Raw genomic sequence first — 18,919 nt, forward strand, 5'->3', positions numbered from 1 at the left:
TTGTTTCCTGATTTGTCTCAAGCTGTGAAATTGATCTGGATTAATTTAAAAACCAGTCCTGCATCAAACCAAGTTTTATTCCTCTAAATCAAATTAACTCTCCTGGACTCCCACAGTCTGTGTTATTCATAGGACTGACCAGCAATTTGCTGACTGAGTCGTTGCTTGCTCATTGCACACCATGTTGAGCAAGAGTGTTTTTTTAATCTGGGTCATCAGCTAGGCAGCTGTGCTTGAGCTTCTCCTTTCCCTTGAGAAGACTACAGAACTCCTGGTTTAACTGCATCAGAGGATTTCATCCTCTGAAAAATGAATGGATTGCATATCAAATGCATATTGATTTTCTACTTGAGTAATGTTATATTTGTACTATAATATACAGTGATTAGCCATCATAATGGAAAATCTATGTGAATAATTATGACATTTGCTGCCTGCGGCCATTCAGTTAGAGTTGCAAAGTGGCTTTGTGTAACATTGTAAGTACACACCGTGATGTATAAGGTGAAGGCAAGGACAGGCATGCCGGTATCGCTGCGTTTCAGTGTTTTATGTGGCGCACTGTTACATCTCTTCTGCAAAAACCCACAAATGGAAATGGCTACAATAACAGCTCTTTAGGTGCTTCACACCAAACCAGCTTGCAGCTCAGCTGTAGGTAATGATGGCATTATCATTGATCCCCCACAAAGTAAGTCCACAGTGATCAATGCTCTCCCATGTGTTTTCCATGCAGACAGCAGTGAGATTAAGCCGCCTGTAGCAGGAGGCCAGACAGTCTGCAGATTAGAAAGTTACAACTGAAGGGACTGAGATTTGGTTTTATCTATGTGTGTGTTGCTCTGTCTCCCAGAAGCAGCTATAGGAAGAGTTTTAGGCCAGCATGTTTTTGGCTTTGGATTAGACCCGGCAGTAGTGTTTGCCAACATCTGCCTGCCATTACCCGGGTGACACTGGCAGTCATGCAGTGATTAATTGGACTGTTGTGATAGTTCCCGTTCGGTCACTCTGCACCTCAGGCACATCACTTAGCAGCAGGATGGGGGTCAGCGTTCACAGGGTCATATGTCCTGGGAGCTTTCTGTGTGTACCTTCCTAACTAAAGCAGAATGCAGGCCTGTAGTTACTGTGCAGGGCTATCTCATATTAACCTGTCATACTCTGCATTCCTGTGTGCAGTTCCACATTTGTAGCCTGCAATATATCTATTGCACACTGATACCCCGAGACTAAAACGTGTAGAAAATTTAAATCAGCTACAGATGGTAAAGTTATTTTAATCGTGTAAGTATGTGTGTTGCTGTATTACAGCTCTGATTTGCACTAGTTAATGAATGCTTTTGGCAATCTGTGTTTGGTTATTAAATTATTGTTTTTAAATAATGATAAATAAACATCTTTGACAAACTAAGCGATTAATGGTTCATAAAAGCAAACAAAACATCACTACTTGCTTTTATGTATTTAGTGTTTATCTGGTCGTTTCGGTGGTTTTTCAAGCAGAACTTTTTGAGATTTCACTCCTGGTGATGTGAAGATTTTCCCATTTGGGGTGGCTGTAGCTGAGAAGGTAAAACAGGTCATCCACTAATTGGAAGGTTGGTGGTTTGATCCCTGGCTGCTGCAGTCTGCATGCCAAAGTATCCTTGGGCAAAATACTTTCTTCAAGTTTCTCTCTGATACATCCTTTGGAGTGTGAGTAAAGAAAAGAGATGAAGCGCTGCCATGTTTTTACAAATATTCTAAACAGGTGCTCATCAGTAGGGTGAAATGACTAAAAAAACTTGCTGAGATTTAAAAATATCTAATAAAAAACTAGAAGCAAGGAAATGCACGACCTACGCGTATCGACTAAAAAGTCTTCATCAGGGAAAGATAGAAAGCACTTGGAAAATTGCTTGTATGAATGGGTGAATGAGGAATGTTGTATAGAGGTGGTTTGAGTGCTCAAGTAGAGTAGAAAAGTGCTCCAAAAGAACCAGTTCACTAAAACGTTGCAGACAAAATGGTTAGTTTATTCAAAATTGTTGGCAAAAAAACCTCGTTACTTTCCTGTGTTGTAAACCTATTTTTGAGGGATCAAAAGGAAAAAAAACCCAAAACATTTACACAAAGCTGCACACAAGTTATGAAGAAAAGATGTCTTGTCATCACAAAAACACAGATTTCCCTTATTGATATTATGCAACGTTTTCAGACTTGCGGCTTTCACAAACTTGCAGATCTATGGCGGTCATTCTAGGCAAGACGGGATCACATGCCTGTCGTGTGATTGGCCGGCCCTTTTCCTCATTCCTCTCCTTGACAGGCACGCTCACAGACAGATGCACAGCAGCTGTATTGCAGGATGCAGTTTTTCAGGGCGCAGTAATCTCTAAACATCAGAAATGCCAGCCACATGGATGCAGCAAGGCGAAGTGATCACTTGAAGCAGACAGAATGAAAAATGGCTTTTTCCCTCAGTTTGTTTTAAGATCTTATCTGCGTGCGCTGTGATCAAACCAGGCTGCAATGAAAGCGTTACATCCACAGATGTTTGAATCTACCAGTAGCCCGGGGAATAACATCCTTATCAAGAGGAGCTGTTATGTTGGAAAAAGGTAAACATCACCTGCATTCATCTGGTCTCTGCGACTGTGTCAGTTGGACCCGCTTTATCGAGGCTCGCTCTCAGTGTTGTGGGGTTGGTAACGTATTTGATAAGGTCTGTTTGGCGCTTGGCCTCTCGCTCGACATCCTCAGGGCTTGTGGTGTGATGGATTTGTGGCATGCTGCTTCTAGAAGGAAACGGTCTGTAGTGAAATTTAGATTATGCTTATGATGTAAGAGTCTTTAAGAGACATTCAGGGCTGTGGAAAAAGAGGTGCTGTGACTTTCAGTATTGCTGGTTTTGCCCTAGAGCTATCTTTTCCCAACATCTGCACACTGAAAATGCAGCTCCTGGGGTCTTTTTTTCCCCCCCTCTACTTTCTTTTTATTTTTTTTAACCAGTTCTGAGCTGTAATGTACGCAAGGTTATTCTTGCACATACCTCCACTGGCCTCAGGAACTGAAATAAAACCAGCAACCCTACAGCTGGTTTCCTTTGTGTGTGCCTGAGCCTTTTTCTTTCCTGAGCTAGTGAAGATAATTCAGCATCACTCTCTGGGATAAACTGTTATCAAGGATGCTGAGTAATTTGAGGCAGTGATGAGGCTGGGATGCAGGCGGAGGCCTTTAATGAGATTTGCTCGAGGTACTCTTGGTGTTGACTCGCTGTACGTTTGTAGTTTCGCAGTGATGGCTCTCCCTGGTTTTCTGCTCTTTCTGTGTGACTTTAAAAAGAGAGAACAATTGAAAGAAAAAGATACCTACCCCCTGGTATTTTGCAGCATACGGATGTTTTTTTCTTCAGGCAGTCATGCACAGAATGCAGCAAAAAAAACAAAAAAACAACTGGATGAGCTGCAGAGTCTTGCTCTATACAGAAATATTTATTGTAGCTGGATGTGGAAAGCTTAGCTGTAAATATTCCATATACACAGTTATTAACTGTATTTCTATTTCTGGGCTTTTTACCTCTTGCATATCTAAGTAAACAAACTAGGCCGCCCTTATTAATGGGAAAGTGACAAGTGACCAACCCTGCTGCGGCTAATGAGTTTGCTTTACTAACTGCACCCAGCCTTCATCAAACAGAATTATACATCTAGCTCAGCTTTAAGTTTTGAGGTGCATAAAAAATATAAATATTTTGCCATATTAAAGCTTAATGCCAAACACCTTTTCTTGCAGTTAAACAGAAATTCTTTTTTTTTCTTGCTGCAGATAATTATTGTCATTCATTAGTTCTTTTTTCTGCTATTCTCCCTCTCAGGTTTCTGAATCAAGGAGGAGGAGGAAGAGTGGATTTCTGAGGCACAGTCTCTGGAGAAATTTCTCATGAGGGGTGGATGAAAGATGGATAGAACCGGCCCCTCTCAGCTGTCACACTCTGACCTCTAAGTAGCTATGTATTCCCTGCACCCAACGAGGAGGAACCCCTCCCCAGATGTGGGGCTGTCTTCTCACCCAGAGTTGGATTAATAGCCAGAGCTCACAAAAACAGAATGGCATTAGCTTGTGCAGACTATGACTCATCAGAGTTCATATCAGAGTACAGGTGAGACTCAGTCTCTAGCCGATACCTGCAGGACTCTTAAGGAGAAGTAATCAGCCTTGGATGACCTTCACAGAAGGATAGAGTTATACCCCAGGTTTGATGAATTAGTGTCTATTCCACTACCTTGTTGACAAGGTCGGCCATGGCTGCTGCTGATCGCCAGAGCAATGGTTCCCTGAAGGGACGAAGAACAGACTGAGAGAGTCAACAATGCAGCGTAACGGTGGCGGCGTGGGCGTCGGAGGCCAGCCGTGGATGTTTCGCCGCGTGCGTCTCACGTGGCTCAGTTTCATGCTCTTCTTCATCCTGGTCTTCTTCCCGCTTATTGCCCACTACTACCTCACTACCATTGATGAAGCTGGGGATCGCGACAAGCACATCTTTGGGCCCCGGCCTGGCGGTGAGCTGTGCGAGGCCAAACATGTGCAGGACCTGTGCCGTATCCGCGAGTCGGTCAGTGAGGAGCTGTTGCAGCTGGAGGCAAAGAGGCAGGAGCTCAATGGGGAGATCGCCCGACTTAACCTGCGCATCGAGGCTTGCAAGCGCAGCATCGACAGCGCCAAGCAAGATCTGCTACAGCTGAAAAATGTTATCAGCCAAACGGAGCATTCTTATAAAGAACTGATGGCCCAGAACCAGCCCAAGCTGTCGTTGCCCGTCAGGTTACTTCCCGACAAGGAGGATCCGGGGCTGCCACCACCCAAGTCTCCACGCTCCTGCCGCCTGCGCTCCTGCTTCGACTATGCGCGCTGTCCCCTTACATCTGGGTTCCCTGTATATGTCTATGACACAGACTCCTACCCATGGGGAAGCTATATTGACCCTCTGGTAAAGCAGGCTTTTGTTGCATCAGTTAAGAGCAACATTTATGTAACTAATAACCCCAACATTGCCTGTCTGTATTTGGTTCTGGTAGGAGAGCTGCAGGAGTCCCCTTCCTTCCCACTGCCATCTCCTTCAGAGCTGGAGAAGCAACTGAAAGCTCTTCCTTACTGGAGGTCTGATGGACACAACCATGTACTGGTGCATCTCTCTAGAAAGTCTATGACACAGAACTTCCTGTATAATGTGAGCACAGGGCGAGCAGCAGTTGCTCAGTCCACTTTCCTGGAGCAGCAGTACCGTGAGGGTTTTGACCTAGTTGTGTCCCCGCTAGTTCATGCCCTCTCTGAACCCAACTTTTTAGAAGTGCCACCTCAAGTTCCCGTGAAGAGGAAATACCTTTTCACATTCCAGGGGGAGAGGGTGGAGTCCCTGAGGAGCAGCTTACAGGAGGCACCGTCCCAGTCTTTCGAGGAGGAAATGGAAGGAGATCCACCAGCCGATTATGACGATCGCATAATCGGCACCTTAAAGGCAGTGCAGGACAGCCACTTGGATCAGGTCCTGGTGGAATTCACCTGCAAGAACCCGAGGCCAAGTTTACCAACAGAGTGGGCTCTTTGTGGAGAGAGAGAAGACAGACTGGAGGTCCTCAAGGTTTCTACCTTTGCCCTGGTGATTGCTGCAGGGGATGGACAACTTGTAGCATCAGCAGGCTTTGGGATGAGGCTGTTTGAGGCTTTAGAAGTGGGGGCTATCCCTGTTGTCCTGGGGGACCACTCCCGACTGCCTTACCACCAGTTTATTCGCTGGAGTGAAGCTGCCATTTTGGTCCCCAAGCCCCGTGTAACAGAGCTACATTTCCTCTTGAGGAGCCTGTCAGACAATGACATGTTGGCTATGAGGCGACAGGGACGCTTTCTGTGGGAAACGTACTTCTCAACCTCAGAAAATGTTCTCAACACCATTCTGGCCAGTATCAGAACCAGCATCCAAGTTCCTGCTGCACCCATCAAAGAAGAGCCAGTTCATGAGATTCCTCACAAAGCCGGGAAGTTGGCTGGGACAGATGCCAACCTGGCCGACAATGGTGATCTGGATTTGGGTCCCGTTGAGACGGAGCCTCCTTATGCCTCTCCACGCTTTCTCCGCAACTTCACATATACAGCTGCAGACACTTACAGATCATGGAACCGGGCCCCGGGGCCCTTCCACCTGTTTCCTCACACTCCTCTTGACCCGGTACTGCCCTCTGAGGCCAAATTCCTTGGCTCAGGTACTGGTTTCAGGCCTATTGGAGGAGGTACAGGAGGCTCTGGAAAGGAGTTCCAGGCTGCTCTGGGTGGGAATGTTCCCCGAGAGCAGTTCACTGTAGTCATGCTGACTTATGAGAGGGAGGAGGTCCTGATGAACTCTCTCGAGAGGCTGAATGGACTGCCATACCTTAACAAGGTAGTGGTAGTGTGGAATTCTCCCAAGCCTCCTTCAGATGACCTCCTGTGGCCAGACATCGGCCTGCCCATTGTGGTGAGTGTAGAAAGATTTTATTTTTTTATGTGCAACAAGTTATCTAAATACCGTTGTTATAGTAAGTTTTTTTTTTTTTTTTTTAAGTAAGGAAATCATCTCGTGCTCATCCTTTCTCTCTGAAATGCAAAAAGGTAACCTGTGATGTTTGATGTGTCAGATGAAAAGTTTCTTTGAGTACATCAGGATCAGTCTCTTTGAAAATCTGTTGGAGTCCATACAAATTACCAGCAGCTTTACTAAAAGGATTGAAGAAGCTTGACACCCATGAATAATAAAATCTGTGCCTTTGAACTAAGGATGAAAAATCAAATATTCATGTGGTTCACATCCACACCATTAGGTTGTCACACTGACTTTCTTCACATGTGGTGAGCTGATGGGGAGGTACTAAAGAATTTGGTGGTGCCAGACTGAAACTGAACACAATCTTTGTCAGTGAATTATTTATATTATTAATCTGGTTAAATTCATCAACTAAATTAACCGATTAATGTGAGTCTTGATAGCAAAAAACAAGTTACATCCTTGTAACAAGCATTTTTTCCTTACAAATCGTAGATGACGATTAAGCATCATGCCCTCATGCTCCCATCACTCTGTAATAGAGGACTCATTAGACCACAGGACCTTTTTCCATTACTTCAGAGTCCAGTCTTTATACTCCTTGGCAAATTGAAGGTCTTTTTCCCTTAGCCACATAATCCCTTGAGTTGTCTTTGCTTTGTGCATGTGAGAGTCCTTTTACTTTAACTGTTTAACACAGCTGTGACGTCTACTTTCAATTTAAGATTTGATTTCACTACATTTTTAAGTGATTTGAAGTCAAGGTTTCGGTTCACCACTATCCCTATTGCAAGTCGAAACACATTAATCGCAGCACTAATTATCCAATTATTCGTTCTTACCTATTTACTTGGTTAAATGCAGATGGGAATGTCTCTTTCCTCTCATCAGGGCAGAGCTTTTATAAATGCAGAGAGTTAATGTTAGCTGCCCCCTTATTCACAGGGGGTCACCACAACAGGTAGCTCCACATGTTTGATTCGACCGTGTTTTTGTACCCAGTGTAACCCCGAATGGATTTCTCTCTTCCTGGGATTCCACCAGGGATCTGTTGGTTGGAAGAATGTGTTAATGACTACACTGCAGAGCTGCTGTGTTAGAGCTGCATTAAAAAGGAAGAATGACGTTTAACGTGAAGACTCCACACCTCAGCTAAGACGTTACTGTGTTGTATGTGCTACATACAGTTCTGAGATTGTAATGGAGACACAGCCCTGTGTTGATCAATCTATTTGATCAACACATTATTTCTACATTACCTCAAGCATCATCTTTCTGCATTACATTCCTGAAAAGGTTTTCACATGATGCACCAAACACAGATACCAATATGCATCTGTCATCAGCATCATTACAGGCTGACTGATATGGACTTGGGCTCTAAAATGCTAATTTTTGGCACCGTATTAGAATAAAGTGCACTTAAAGCACTTCAGCTTAACAGCTTGCATCTAACAGCGATTTGCAGTAAGATACAGGAAACAGCGTTTTTAGAAGCAGTCACTACATAAGCAGGTACCACTAGATCTCATCTAGACTACTACTACTTCTCTAAAACGTGCCTTTTATTAAAGCTCTTGCTGCCTCTCCTCTCCTGCCTGCAGGTGGTCCGCACAGAAAAGAACAGCCTCAACAATCGCTTCCTACCCTGGGATGCCGTGGAAACCGAGGCAATCCTGTCTATCGACGACGACGCTCACCTTCGCCACGATGAGATCATGTTTGGTTTCAGGTGAAGAAAAATGTTTTTGCTATCGCCTGGTGCACACTTGTCATTTCATTTGGTGTTTCGGCGTGCTTATTAAAAGCGTATTAACCCACCGTGGAAATTTTGCTGCAACATTGAAGATGAAAAGTTGATTTAATTAGAATTTTGCGACAAAGATCAACAGAAAAAAAAGTCCCTCTTAATTCTAATGTAATAGCAGAGCTCTAAAAAGGGAGCTAATTACAAATGCTAAGCACAGTACTTGTTTAATTATTTTCATTTTTATTGGTGTTGTTTTGTCTTGCAAGTCATTAACTGGAACAACAATTCATAGATAAATTAAAGATGATAAGTTGTGAGCGGTGCTTTTCTCAAGAAAAGTGCTTCTGAAGAAAACTGAACGTAAACATTGAGCTAAATAGAAGGAAGGAAGGGAAAATGCTCAAAATAATGTCGAAACATCACGTTCCTAAAAAACACTGGATCCGACAGAGAGACTGAACCTCCCGCTAGAGACCAAAGTATAGAAAATAAAAGGGAAATGTGCTGTCAGCGTCTTGCCCATACAGCACTCAGATGAGCTGAATATGAAGGCCGTGCTTAAACCAATTAAATGATCAAGCGCGCCGTTAAGTTATTTTGGTTTACAACCTCTCCCCTCTGTCAGACTTGTCTACGACTCGGTGCTGCAGCAGCTTGTCGAGGCAGGCAAAAACTCACGAGCACGAGTACGGCGGGGTCATTTGTCACGAATTATCTCAAACTCCCCCAGAATTACACAGGAATGTTTCCCAATCTCCGCTCTCGCCAAAGAGGAGAAGCCATTCGGCAGCCGAGTGCGTTAGACATTTTAAGTGATCTCACATGAACTCATTCGAGACTTTCATTTGCGCTTCGAGATTTCTTAGCTCTGTGAGTCCGAAGTAGGAATTTCAAGCATCCAATTTGAGGTATCGAAACACTTTTTGTGCACATTCCTGCAGTGAATCATAAGAAAAAAAATGCTATATACTAATGGAAAAGAAAATAATTAATGCTTGACAGGAAAATGGACACATTGCTTACTTGGCTAACAAGTTGAAACAGATGGATTTGAAAGGGCAGCATATGCACAGACTCTTGAAATCCAAACACAGAAATTTGTCTTTAACTTTAAAATAAAAGGGAACCATCACACAGTGTCTACATGTTGCTTAAGAAGTCTTCAAATATGTCAAATGCTTATTTATGAATAAAAGCCATTAAATTATTTAATAAAATTCAGTTTCTCTTTGGTCACAAATTTCAAGCGCACAGTGCTGCTGTTCTTGCACATTTTGTGCATCTAGGTCACTCAGTGCAACTGCATAGTTGAGGCCAAGCTTTAGAGTTTACTGACTGGGAGTGCAATGACCAAATATTACTATTGGCTGGCGTTTTCCCCGTTATCTGATTTTAAGCAAATCAAATGGCATTTATTGGTGTTTGATAGCTGAATTTTGCAAAATTGTATAAGAGCTGAAAAGGTAACAGGTAAAGAGGTAAAATTATGTCAATAAAGATACATTAGCTGTCTTAACTGTTGTAGCTTATGCCTATAAACCTCCCTAATGCAAAATTCTTCTATCCTCAGGCCCGGTGTTTACTTCTGAAAAAGTGTGTCGCTTTTGATTTGTACACTGCTCAAAGAAATTAAGCGAACACTCGATCATCACAGTGGAACACAAAACCAGTTAAACTTCAGGGATAACAATCTGTCCCATTACGAAGCATAAACCAGAACTGGCAGGTCAGCCACTGGCACCCGCTCTCTTGACAAATGAGAGCTGGATCACACCGACAACATGTGACAGGCGCGATGGAGTGTGGAGACACTGACAAATATTATCATGCCTGGAACATGATGTTTGAAGAGATTGGGCACAAGTGGCTGACCTGGTGCTTGTGGTTTCCTCTGGCAGTGGAACTACGTGATGCTGGTCTGTGAGCATAGGCCCCACAAAAGGATGTCAGGCTGTCATGCCGCCCTCACAGAGTCTGATCAGTCAGTCAGAAAACTGAGTAGCCTAATGGAGGTCATTTCAGCTTTTCCTCATGCAAGGGATGTTTTCAGTTATGGTCCTGCTGTTGTAGCTGTGTCCAGCTCTCCTTGTGTGGTCACCCATCTTCTGGCAAAACCTACTCGTGCACAAGCACATATGGATGTTCCATCCTGGAGGAGCTGGACTATCTGTGCAGTCTGAATGGACTGCATGATACCAGTAGTGACGATAACAATAACAAAAATTGAAACTAGAGAAATATCACTTAGTTTTTGCCACAGTGCACATTCAATTCAGTTTTATTTATATAGCAGCAAATCACAACAACAGTCACCTCAAGGTGCTTTATATTGAAAGGTAAGGACACCACAATAGTGGAGAGAAAATGTCTAAAATCAAAAAAACAGGTAAGAGACAGCACTTGGCTAAAATGGGAAGGAAGAACTCCCTTTTAACAGGAAGAAACCTGGCAGACATTTGCCATGACTGTTTGGGGTTGATTGTTCTCACTTTAATTTACACCAAAGTGGCTGAAATGGATTCACAGTGATAGATGCTTTCTAACTGGACAGATTTTTAACCCTAAAGTTTAACAGACCTGTTTATTAGACCTGTGTTATACTCTGATGATCAACTGTTTCTCTAATTTATTTTATCTTTAGGATTGTATTTCCACTGCTCAATAGTTAAGTTTTAAATTGGTTTAAAGTGGTTTATTAGGAGGTTCTCAAAAAGGCTGCTTATACATGTAAGCTATTAATGTATGTAGTTTTTGATTCAGAGTAGCAGTGAGTAGGTAAAAGGATACAGAACAGTAAACGGATTTTGTTGTGTTCTGACACATAGCATTATATTTGGTTCTAAACACTTAATTAGAAAGAATCCAGCTTTAAATGTTTCCATTAATGTTGTTGAGAGAGCCTGTGAGACCAAGCTCCTCGACAAAACATATCAATATCATAGTTTCTAACAGGGAAACTGTATTTCTGGTGTTAAAAGATGTGTAAACCTAAATCAGTCAGACGATTTATCCTGGCTTTGATATTGTCTCTTTGTGATTACTATCCAGTAGTATGCTGTAGTGGCACAATGTGATTAAAGAAGTGCAAGTGTTAGAAAATAGAGAGGCATGTGTCGTCCTTTGTATTTGTATTCATGATAAATATTATTGTTACAAAGACTCAAATTGTTTTGTAAAAAAAATTGCCATATCAGTGAAGACGAGATTATTCTGTCAGACGGCCTACAGGAGGACATTTTTTATTAGGCATAGCACGACACAGTTCAATTAAAAGAACATGTTTATACAACTGATGGAACTGAATTCATTGGCAAAACAGATAATACAAAAAAACCCAGTAAAAGTGGGTTTAAAACAATCTCTCTATTTGATTGAATTGGTGCGTGCGCTGTAATAATTGGTGATTCATTAAAATGTTATGTTCTATTATGTAATGTCTCACAATGCTTTTCCTAATATGGGCCACAATTTATGTTGTAAGCCGCTGAGTGTTTGTATGTCGTTTGTTTGTTTAGGATGTTATAGTGCGCTATCAAAGATTTGTGACCGCAGGAGCTGAAGCTGCTGTATTGCTTCAGCTAACAGCAATCGTGCTAAACTAAACTGCACATGCAAACACCCTGCATCTTAATTAACTGATTTAAATTGGAATATTTTGTGGACTTCTCTGGGTGGCTCAGAGTGTGGCGTGAGGCCAGAGATCGCATCGTAGGTTTTCCTGGGAGGTATCACGCGTGGGACGTCAACCATCAGTCCTGGCTCTACAACTCCAACTACTCCTGTGAGCTCTCCATGGTCCTGACAGGAGCTGCCTTCTTCCATAAGGTCAGAAAATGAAAACGGCTACACCCCGGTAGGTTCACATGTGGCTGTGTTGGAGCATGTCATTTACATATTTCCCCTTGTCCTTGTCTTCTCGCAGTACTACGCGTACCTGTACTCCTATGTGATGCCCCAAGCTATTAGGGATATGGTGGACGAATACATAAACTGCGAGGACATCGCCATGAACTTCCTCGTCTCTCACATCACCCGCAAACCACCCATCAAGGTCAGTGACAGAGCATGCAGTCTGGCTCTGGGGGCTTTGCACCTCCTTCAGGACGTGGGTATTTATATTTCTGCCTGCTTAGCCTTGCCATTACTCAAACTGGCATATCCAATATTTCGCACAAATTATTCTTTTTAAAAACACAAGATCGAATCTGTGCGTTACGGCAGATTTCTTTTCTTCTCTCTTTTCTCCTGGATTTTTATTGGAAGAACATTTATTACCGCCGAGCACACTTATGGCTAGACAAATAATTATAGCAATCAAGCTAGGGAAGCTGTTAGAAGAGAAATGTCATCGCAGCCCTCACTTTAAGTTCTTTTTGATTTAGTGGGGTGTTAATATTCAGGGGCGTTTCAGAGGGGAATTAAGGACGTCTTTGATGGAGTGTGTTGCATGACAGTGTTTTCGCTGCTAGGAATAAGTCTTGTGAATAATGAATTTGGGGCAACTTTGAACGAGTCCTAAGCGGTGAGGGAATCTATTTTTCTTTAAAATAAGACAAATAAAGAAGAAAATAACTGGATTTTGTTGTGCCACTGGTGAGGAATTGATATCTTGTGCAGATTTTTCAAGCTTGTTTCTTCTCCTCTTCCTACAATAATAAAAACAGCTGCTAGAGTTTGCTTTGGTTTGTTGTCAGATTCAGTAGCTTGCTGCAATCTAGCTGATTGCGCTAAAGTTGACATCAACTGTTTGCTTGTAATGTTTCAGGCTAACATTTTTTTAAACAACTAAAATATGATAAAAAGGTTTGACATTGATGGCTTGAGAAATTATACAATGCTAGAAACAAACGATGGACATGTTTGTCAGGAAAGTCAGCATGGGCATGGTTAAAAACATGCACTGTTTTTGCAGCATATAGAGTCATGTTTCAAACTGTGTTATTTTAATAGTTTCAAAATAAAAGCAGACCACTTCACTGCTGCAATAACCTGATAAAAATGAGAGCAAATTGTAAATTAACTGGTATTTGTAGCACCTTTCTACTCAGGTGAGCGCTTTCTACTACAAGACTCAGTCAAGTGCTTACAAAGAGTCACACACACTCACGCTTTGATGGATGCATCCCTGGAGGAGTCAGGGTTCGATCCACCAACGTTGGTTTTATATTAATTTCCCTGTTCGCCTTCTGTGCTCCCTCCGACTCTTTTTCTTTTCCCGTGCAGAGTTTCCAAAAGTTGCTTCAGTTTTTCCAGCATCAACCATTTCAGCTACTTTGGAAAATCTATCAACTGTTGCTGTAGGAAAACAGAAACGTTATCCTCTTTCTGCTTTGTTTAGAGTAGATGTCCTACCACATTTGGTACAGGGCATCAGTGAGCTACTGGATCTTCCACAGTGCTCTTCACCATTGTCTTCGATACATTAACATCTCAGCGGTTCACAGCTGGATTCAGGTGTGGGGAATGTGGGGTCCAGTCGTTGGCATCAGTGTCCTCATGATCCAGGTAGTGCTTACAAACCCTGACTACATTAACCTGGGCGTTGTCCTGCACCAGGAGGAATGCAGGGCCCACTGCACCAGTATTAGGTCTGAGGGTTTCATCCCTGTACTGATGGCTAGAATCTCGAGGTCTGTGTGACCCACATGATCACTGATTCACTGCCAAACTGGTCACGCTGGATAATTTTGCAGGCAGCACAAAGTTTGCCACGACATCTCCAGACGTTTTCACATCTGTCACATATGCTCAACATAAAGCTGCTCATCTCTGCAAAGAGAACAGGACATAGGTAGGAGACGTTCCAGTTCTGGTGTTCTCTGGCGTTTGCCGATCAAGCTGCAGGGTTTAGCATGTATTAAATCATGGTGCATTTAATGATGATTAATGGCTGTCTATTAATGATAAACTTCTTCCCTCTCACAGCAATGTTGTGAAGCAACACTTGCTGAAACTACATATAATTACATTTCAGTAATGCAAACTCGAGTTTCTTACATTTTAAGCACTAACCCCCTGCTGTCTATTTCAGGTGACGTCTCGTTGGACTTTCCGCTGTCCGGGCTGCCCTCAGGCCCTTTCGCACGACGACTCGCATTTCCACGAGCGACACAAGTGCATCAACTTCTTCGTCAAAGTCTACGGCTACATGCCGCTGCTGTACACGCAGTTTCGTGTGGACTCGGTGCTGTTTAAGACTCGATTGCCCCACGATAAGACCAAGTGCTTCAAGTTCATTTAGCGTCTGGGCGAGCGTCAGCAAAGAGCCAAAAGCAGGGTGAACTGAAGGAGTGAAAATAGGAGTGAAAAGCAGCACCTTCCACTGCAAGCAGTAATAAAGATGGATGGGTGGGCTACAGGGCAAATGGAAAGTAAGCCCAGAAAGACAAGTTAAAAGCTGTTGGCTGGCGGTCTAATCAGCAACACTACTGAAAATGTGAGGAGTGGAAGCTGGAAGGGACCACTGCCAACAAAAAGAAGCCTTTTCAGTGGATGTCACTCTTTTTCCCCGTGTTCTCTAATCATGCTCAGTCATCAAACCACTAGCTGCAGATGTCATTTGCACCTCTTAACAGCCTGCTGAGGAACGAGGGCGGGGTGTACACAGTGTACAGAAATTCTCCCAGGTTAGCAACACCTGATGATGGGGTTGGCGAGTAACTGACAGATGCCAGGCTGCGTTTGACCCAGCAGACTTTTAACGGTTTCAGCTGAGAGATCAAACAGCACACGGCCGCCACTACGCTTTTGTTTTACGGTTACAAACTGTACGTCTTGTACATGTATATGAGGGAAGCACTGAAGGTCAGAAGTATTTTATTGATCTTTTTTTTTTAATGATGTCGTTTAAGTGTAAATCTTTATGTGGAGTGAACCTTTTCCACAACCCCTGCCTGTGGGAGATCAGGCAGGACCTCGATTGAAAGTCAGCCCAATCATGTTTTAAGTATCGTCGAGTGCTCAAGGGGGAAAATTCACTTCAGCGGTCACCATAATGCCTCAAATTTGTCATGAAAACCAGCCACCATATTGTCATTTCATATTGCTTACACGATCTGGACTCAGTGGAAGTGTTCGAAACAGCTTGATTTTTTTTAATATACTATGATGTTTGTAAAATTAGACGTTAAAAAGTAGTATCGGGTAATCAATGTTCCCAGGTAAAGTGCAACAAAGTCAAGAATAACAGCTGCCAAAATCAACAAAACATTGACTTTATTATTGCTGAAAGTTTTCAGTGACGGTCAGAATTATAGGAAAATCTTAAAGAGAACAATGATATTTTGTTTAAAAACACTTACTTTGTTTCTGGTGGAAAAGTGGAGCAGGATATCAATCCCTTTCTCCAAACCGGCTCTTAAATATCAAATCAAAGCCAACAGCTGATGACCCTAACGTAGCATAAAATAAAGACTGGAAACTACCGTGGCTCTGCTTAATGGTACCAAATACTGCCCAATTGCACCTGTAAAGCACACTAAATAATCCAATGGTTCTCAAACTGTGGGGCCAGCCCCATTCTTGGGGCATAGATCCCCTGAAGGTGGGGCTTGGAGGACAAGGAAAGAACTCCTAGCTAAAGTGAATGGAGATGGTTTTTGTATTGTAAATAAATTGACGCTATGACGCTGACATTTATTTTACTTTAACATTAAACTTGTTATTGTCACAGACAAGTGGGAGTGATTGAATTGCGTTTGATTCGTGTATTGCTTTCCACCTGCTTTAATACTGAGGATTATGGCAGTGGGCTTGTGTATGTTCTCTACAGAGGAAATAAAAAGAGGGTGATGGGGAGAAAATAATGTGTAGTCAGGTCCACAATAGTGTATACATACCACCAAGGAGAGCAGCCAATCATATTCAACCTTGCTAACACACAGCAACGAATGAGCTTATCAGCAGAAGGGATAAACAGTGATGAGTCATAACATTTGCCTGGCTCTTTAATCCCCTTCTTACAGTTAATAGGAACCGTACACCAACAAGATGACATTAGCAAACTTGACTGTTGTAAATTCCTGGCCTGATGGGCGGCTGGGTTTGTATACAGTAGTGTAAAACCCTGGGTGTTGGGCCATATAAAAGCTTTGAGAACCATTGAATGAACCCTTTTTGATTCATTTTATGGGGAGATTTGCTAAAATGTTTATACTGTTTCCAGTCTTTGCATTAAGCTAACAGCTGCTGGTTGTAGTTTGTTCAGTCACGGTAGGGAAAACAGGTGTTGGAAACTATTGCAGACAAGTTGCACTCATCAGCACTGACTGACTCAGATTGATTGCAATCAGTTACCACAATCTGTCTTCATTTGTAACTTAGGCAGCACTTCTGTGCAAGCCTTTGCCAACCTGTCAGAGTGATTGCATTCGGTTGAAGTCACACCACGACTGTTTGGAGACGGGTTGGGTTCTAATAGGCAACTGGTGCAGTCTCCTCTGAATCAAAAGTGCCCAGAGTTTGAGGGTGCTGCTTACTCAACCTGTAGGCAACCAGTTGCAAAAATGCAACAAAAAAAAAAAAAAACAAAACCTTCAATGTTTTGTTTTGTTTTTTCATAGTCACAAGCAGGTTGCCATCCTATTTTTACTCCAGTGTGACCGAGCCATAACAAATATGAGCTTGCTTTCCACCAGCTGGCAAGCCTGTTTTCTAAACTGTACAACTTGTCTTTAAACACTTCTGACTTTTCAGTACAGGTATTCAGTATGTTCCACCATAATCACGTCATCCCTCTGCAGAGAACTCTCCCACCTCGGACAGAAAAGTCACTTTACAGTGTCGCCATATTGGTTTCACTTCATCTTCGACTGTTGCTTGATGAATGTTTTCTTTGCCAAATAGGTACGTTGTCTGCTGCTTTCCAGCGTAGTTTGCAGGTGCAGATACTAGGTGAAAGGATGCAGTCTGGTACACCCACTTCCACTCTGCATGGTACTTGACCAGGAGTCAGTCCACTGGAGCCCAATCCATCATGTACGAGTGCTTTATTTGACCTTGTCAAGACTTAATTCATGCAATCTAAATAAAAGGCATAAGATTCTTATAAATGTCATTCAGATTATGTTCTGTGAGGATGTTTTTATCAAACAAAATGTCATAAGGCCAGGGTTCCTGTGTATTTATTGAATATATTACTGAAAAAGATTTTTGTTTTTTAAACAGATACTGAAACATGCAATAAACTGTCAAGATATTGTAGTTTAATAGACCTGAAAACAAAGAAATCTCAACCTGACTGTCAAACTTGTCATTGCCAAAGAAAACTAGCTGGTGCCACTGACTGAGAGCTAACGGATGACTTGTTTTTAAAAAGATTAACTTGCAAACAGATAGTGAGGGGACAATAGTGGAGTTTCTTTAAATCCAAATCTCCGCCTGCTCCATATTGCTACTCTTGCTCCGTAATCCCTCCAAGTGAAACATAAAAATGTTGGATCAGGCCTTTTTACCCAAGAGGGATAAACACGGAGCCAGATTTCTAATTAGTGTGGGTGAAAATGGCTGCGCAGAGTCCAAATTTCCACTTTGTGTTGCTGCACTGAACTAGAAAAACCAGCCTGGCTCCTAACCTCATCACGTCTGAACACTTTTATTGGCACTCCAGGGGCCTCATAATTACCTGGCTGACTCTAAAACAGTCCTCGGGGCTCTGTTGGGGTCAGCTGGTGTTCCTCCGGTCCCTGTAGTTCCCACCCTCGAGGATCTGTGGCACAGCTGGTTTTCTGTGGCTCTGAGCAGGATGAATTTTCCTGGAAGGCTGCAGTCACTCTGCTAGGTGTAGAGTTGTGAAAAAGGAAAAAAAAAAGTGCTCCTGGGTCTGATCCCCAGCTGTGGGCGAGGCTCCAGCCACCTGCAGCGTTGTACCAGACTGATGACTGATGACAGCGTCAAACATACCATTGAAGGCCAGATGAAATAAAAGCTCTCAACGTTGTTAAAAAAATATGACTCTTGTCCTTATTCAGGTGTCTGTTGGAAATCTGCTCCTTAGACTTGGATCAGGACATTTTGGGAAGTAATTATTTGCTCTTTAGTGGAGTTCTGTCAAGGGGGGAGGTACTGCATATATTGGCAACCTACTACTTCCCAGAAATTTCCCATTTCTGACCACAATGCACTAATAGTTGGAGTTCCTACTTGGTAAACTTTGGTGGGGCTTCTCAGCTTTGACATTAATATTTTCCATCATTCCCCGAAATGACAGCTTTTTTTCCAGGTAATAAAACTAACCACCTACCTTCAGGTGACCTTTTTAGCTCTTTGGTGTCTTCGGTTAAGTGAACAACACTTACCTGTTTAAATCTTACTAATGCAAATATCTCATCGGCTCAAAATAGTCTCACTGTTTTTACGGTTTACTTAAGTCAGAGAGTGCTCAGTCCTAAAAAGGCCTCCAAAGTCACAACCTAACCTCAACCTAATAGAGCATTTTTGGAATGTGGTGGAACGAGAGATCCGCATCATGGATGTGCAGCTGCGTGATGCTATCATGTCAATATGGACCAAAAATATCTGAGGAATGTTTCCCGCACTTTGCTGAATCTACGCTATGAAGAACTGTGCCTAATAAAGTGTCCAGTGAGTGCACTATAAGTAATTTTTCCCGGAAA

General features: G+C 42.7%; 1 protein-coding gene across 1 annotated transcript in view; it reads left to right on the plus strand.

Annotated features, from left to right (window-relative positions):
* The window catches only part of extl3 (exostosin-like glycosyltransferase 3), a 37,801-nt gene extending 19,549 nt beyond the window's left edge, over nucleotides 1-18,252 (plus strand). Inside the window, exons 2-6 of the mRNA XM_084954372.1 lie at nucleotides 3,857-6,490; nucleotides 8,161-8,288; nucleotides 11,987-12,131; nucleotides 12,229-12,357; nucleotides 14,338-18,252. Of these exons, the coding sequence (XP_084810498.1) occupies nucleotides 4,352-6,490; nucleotides 8,161-8,288; nucleotides 11,987-12,131; nucleotides 12,229-12,357; nucleotides 14,338-14,547 (2,751 nt within the window). The 5' untranslated portion in view covers nucleotides 3,857-4,351 and the 3' untranslated portion in view covers nucleotides 14,548-18,252. The remainder of the gene's footprint in view (nucleotides 1-3,856; nucleotides 6,491-8,160; nucleotides 8,289-11,986; nucleotides 12,132-12,228; nucleotides 12,358-14,337) is intronic.
* The last annotated feature ends 667 nt before the right edge of the window (nucleotides 18,253-18,919 follow it).

Source organism: Perissodus microlepis, chromosome 15 (assembly GCF_051167445.1).
Source record: "Perissodus microlepis isolate ML-2025 ecotype Zambia chromosome 15, ASM5116744v1, whole genome shotgun sequence".
Classification (NCBI taxonomy): Eukaryota; Metazoa; Chordata; class Actinopteri; order Cichliformes; family Cichlidae; genus Perissodus; species Perissodus microlepis.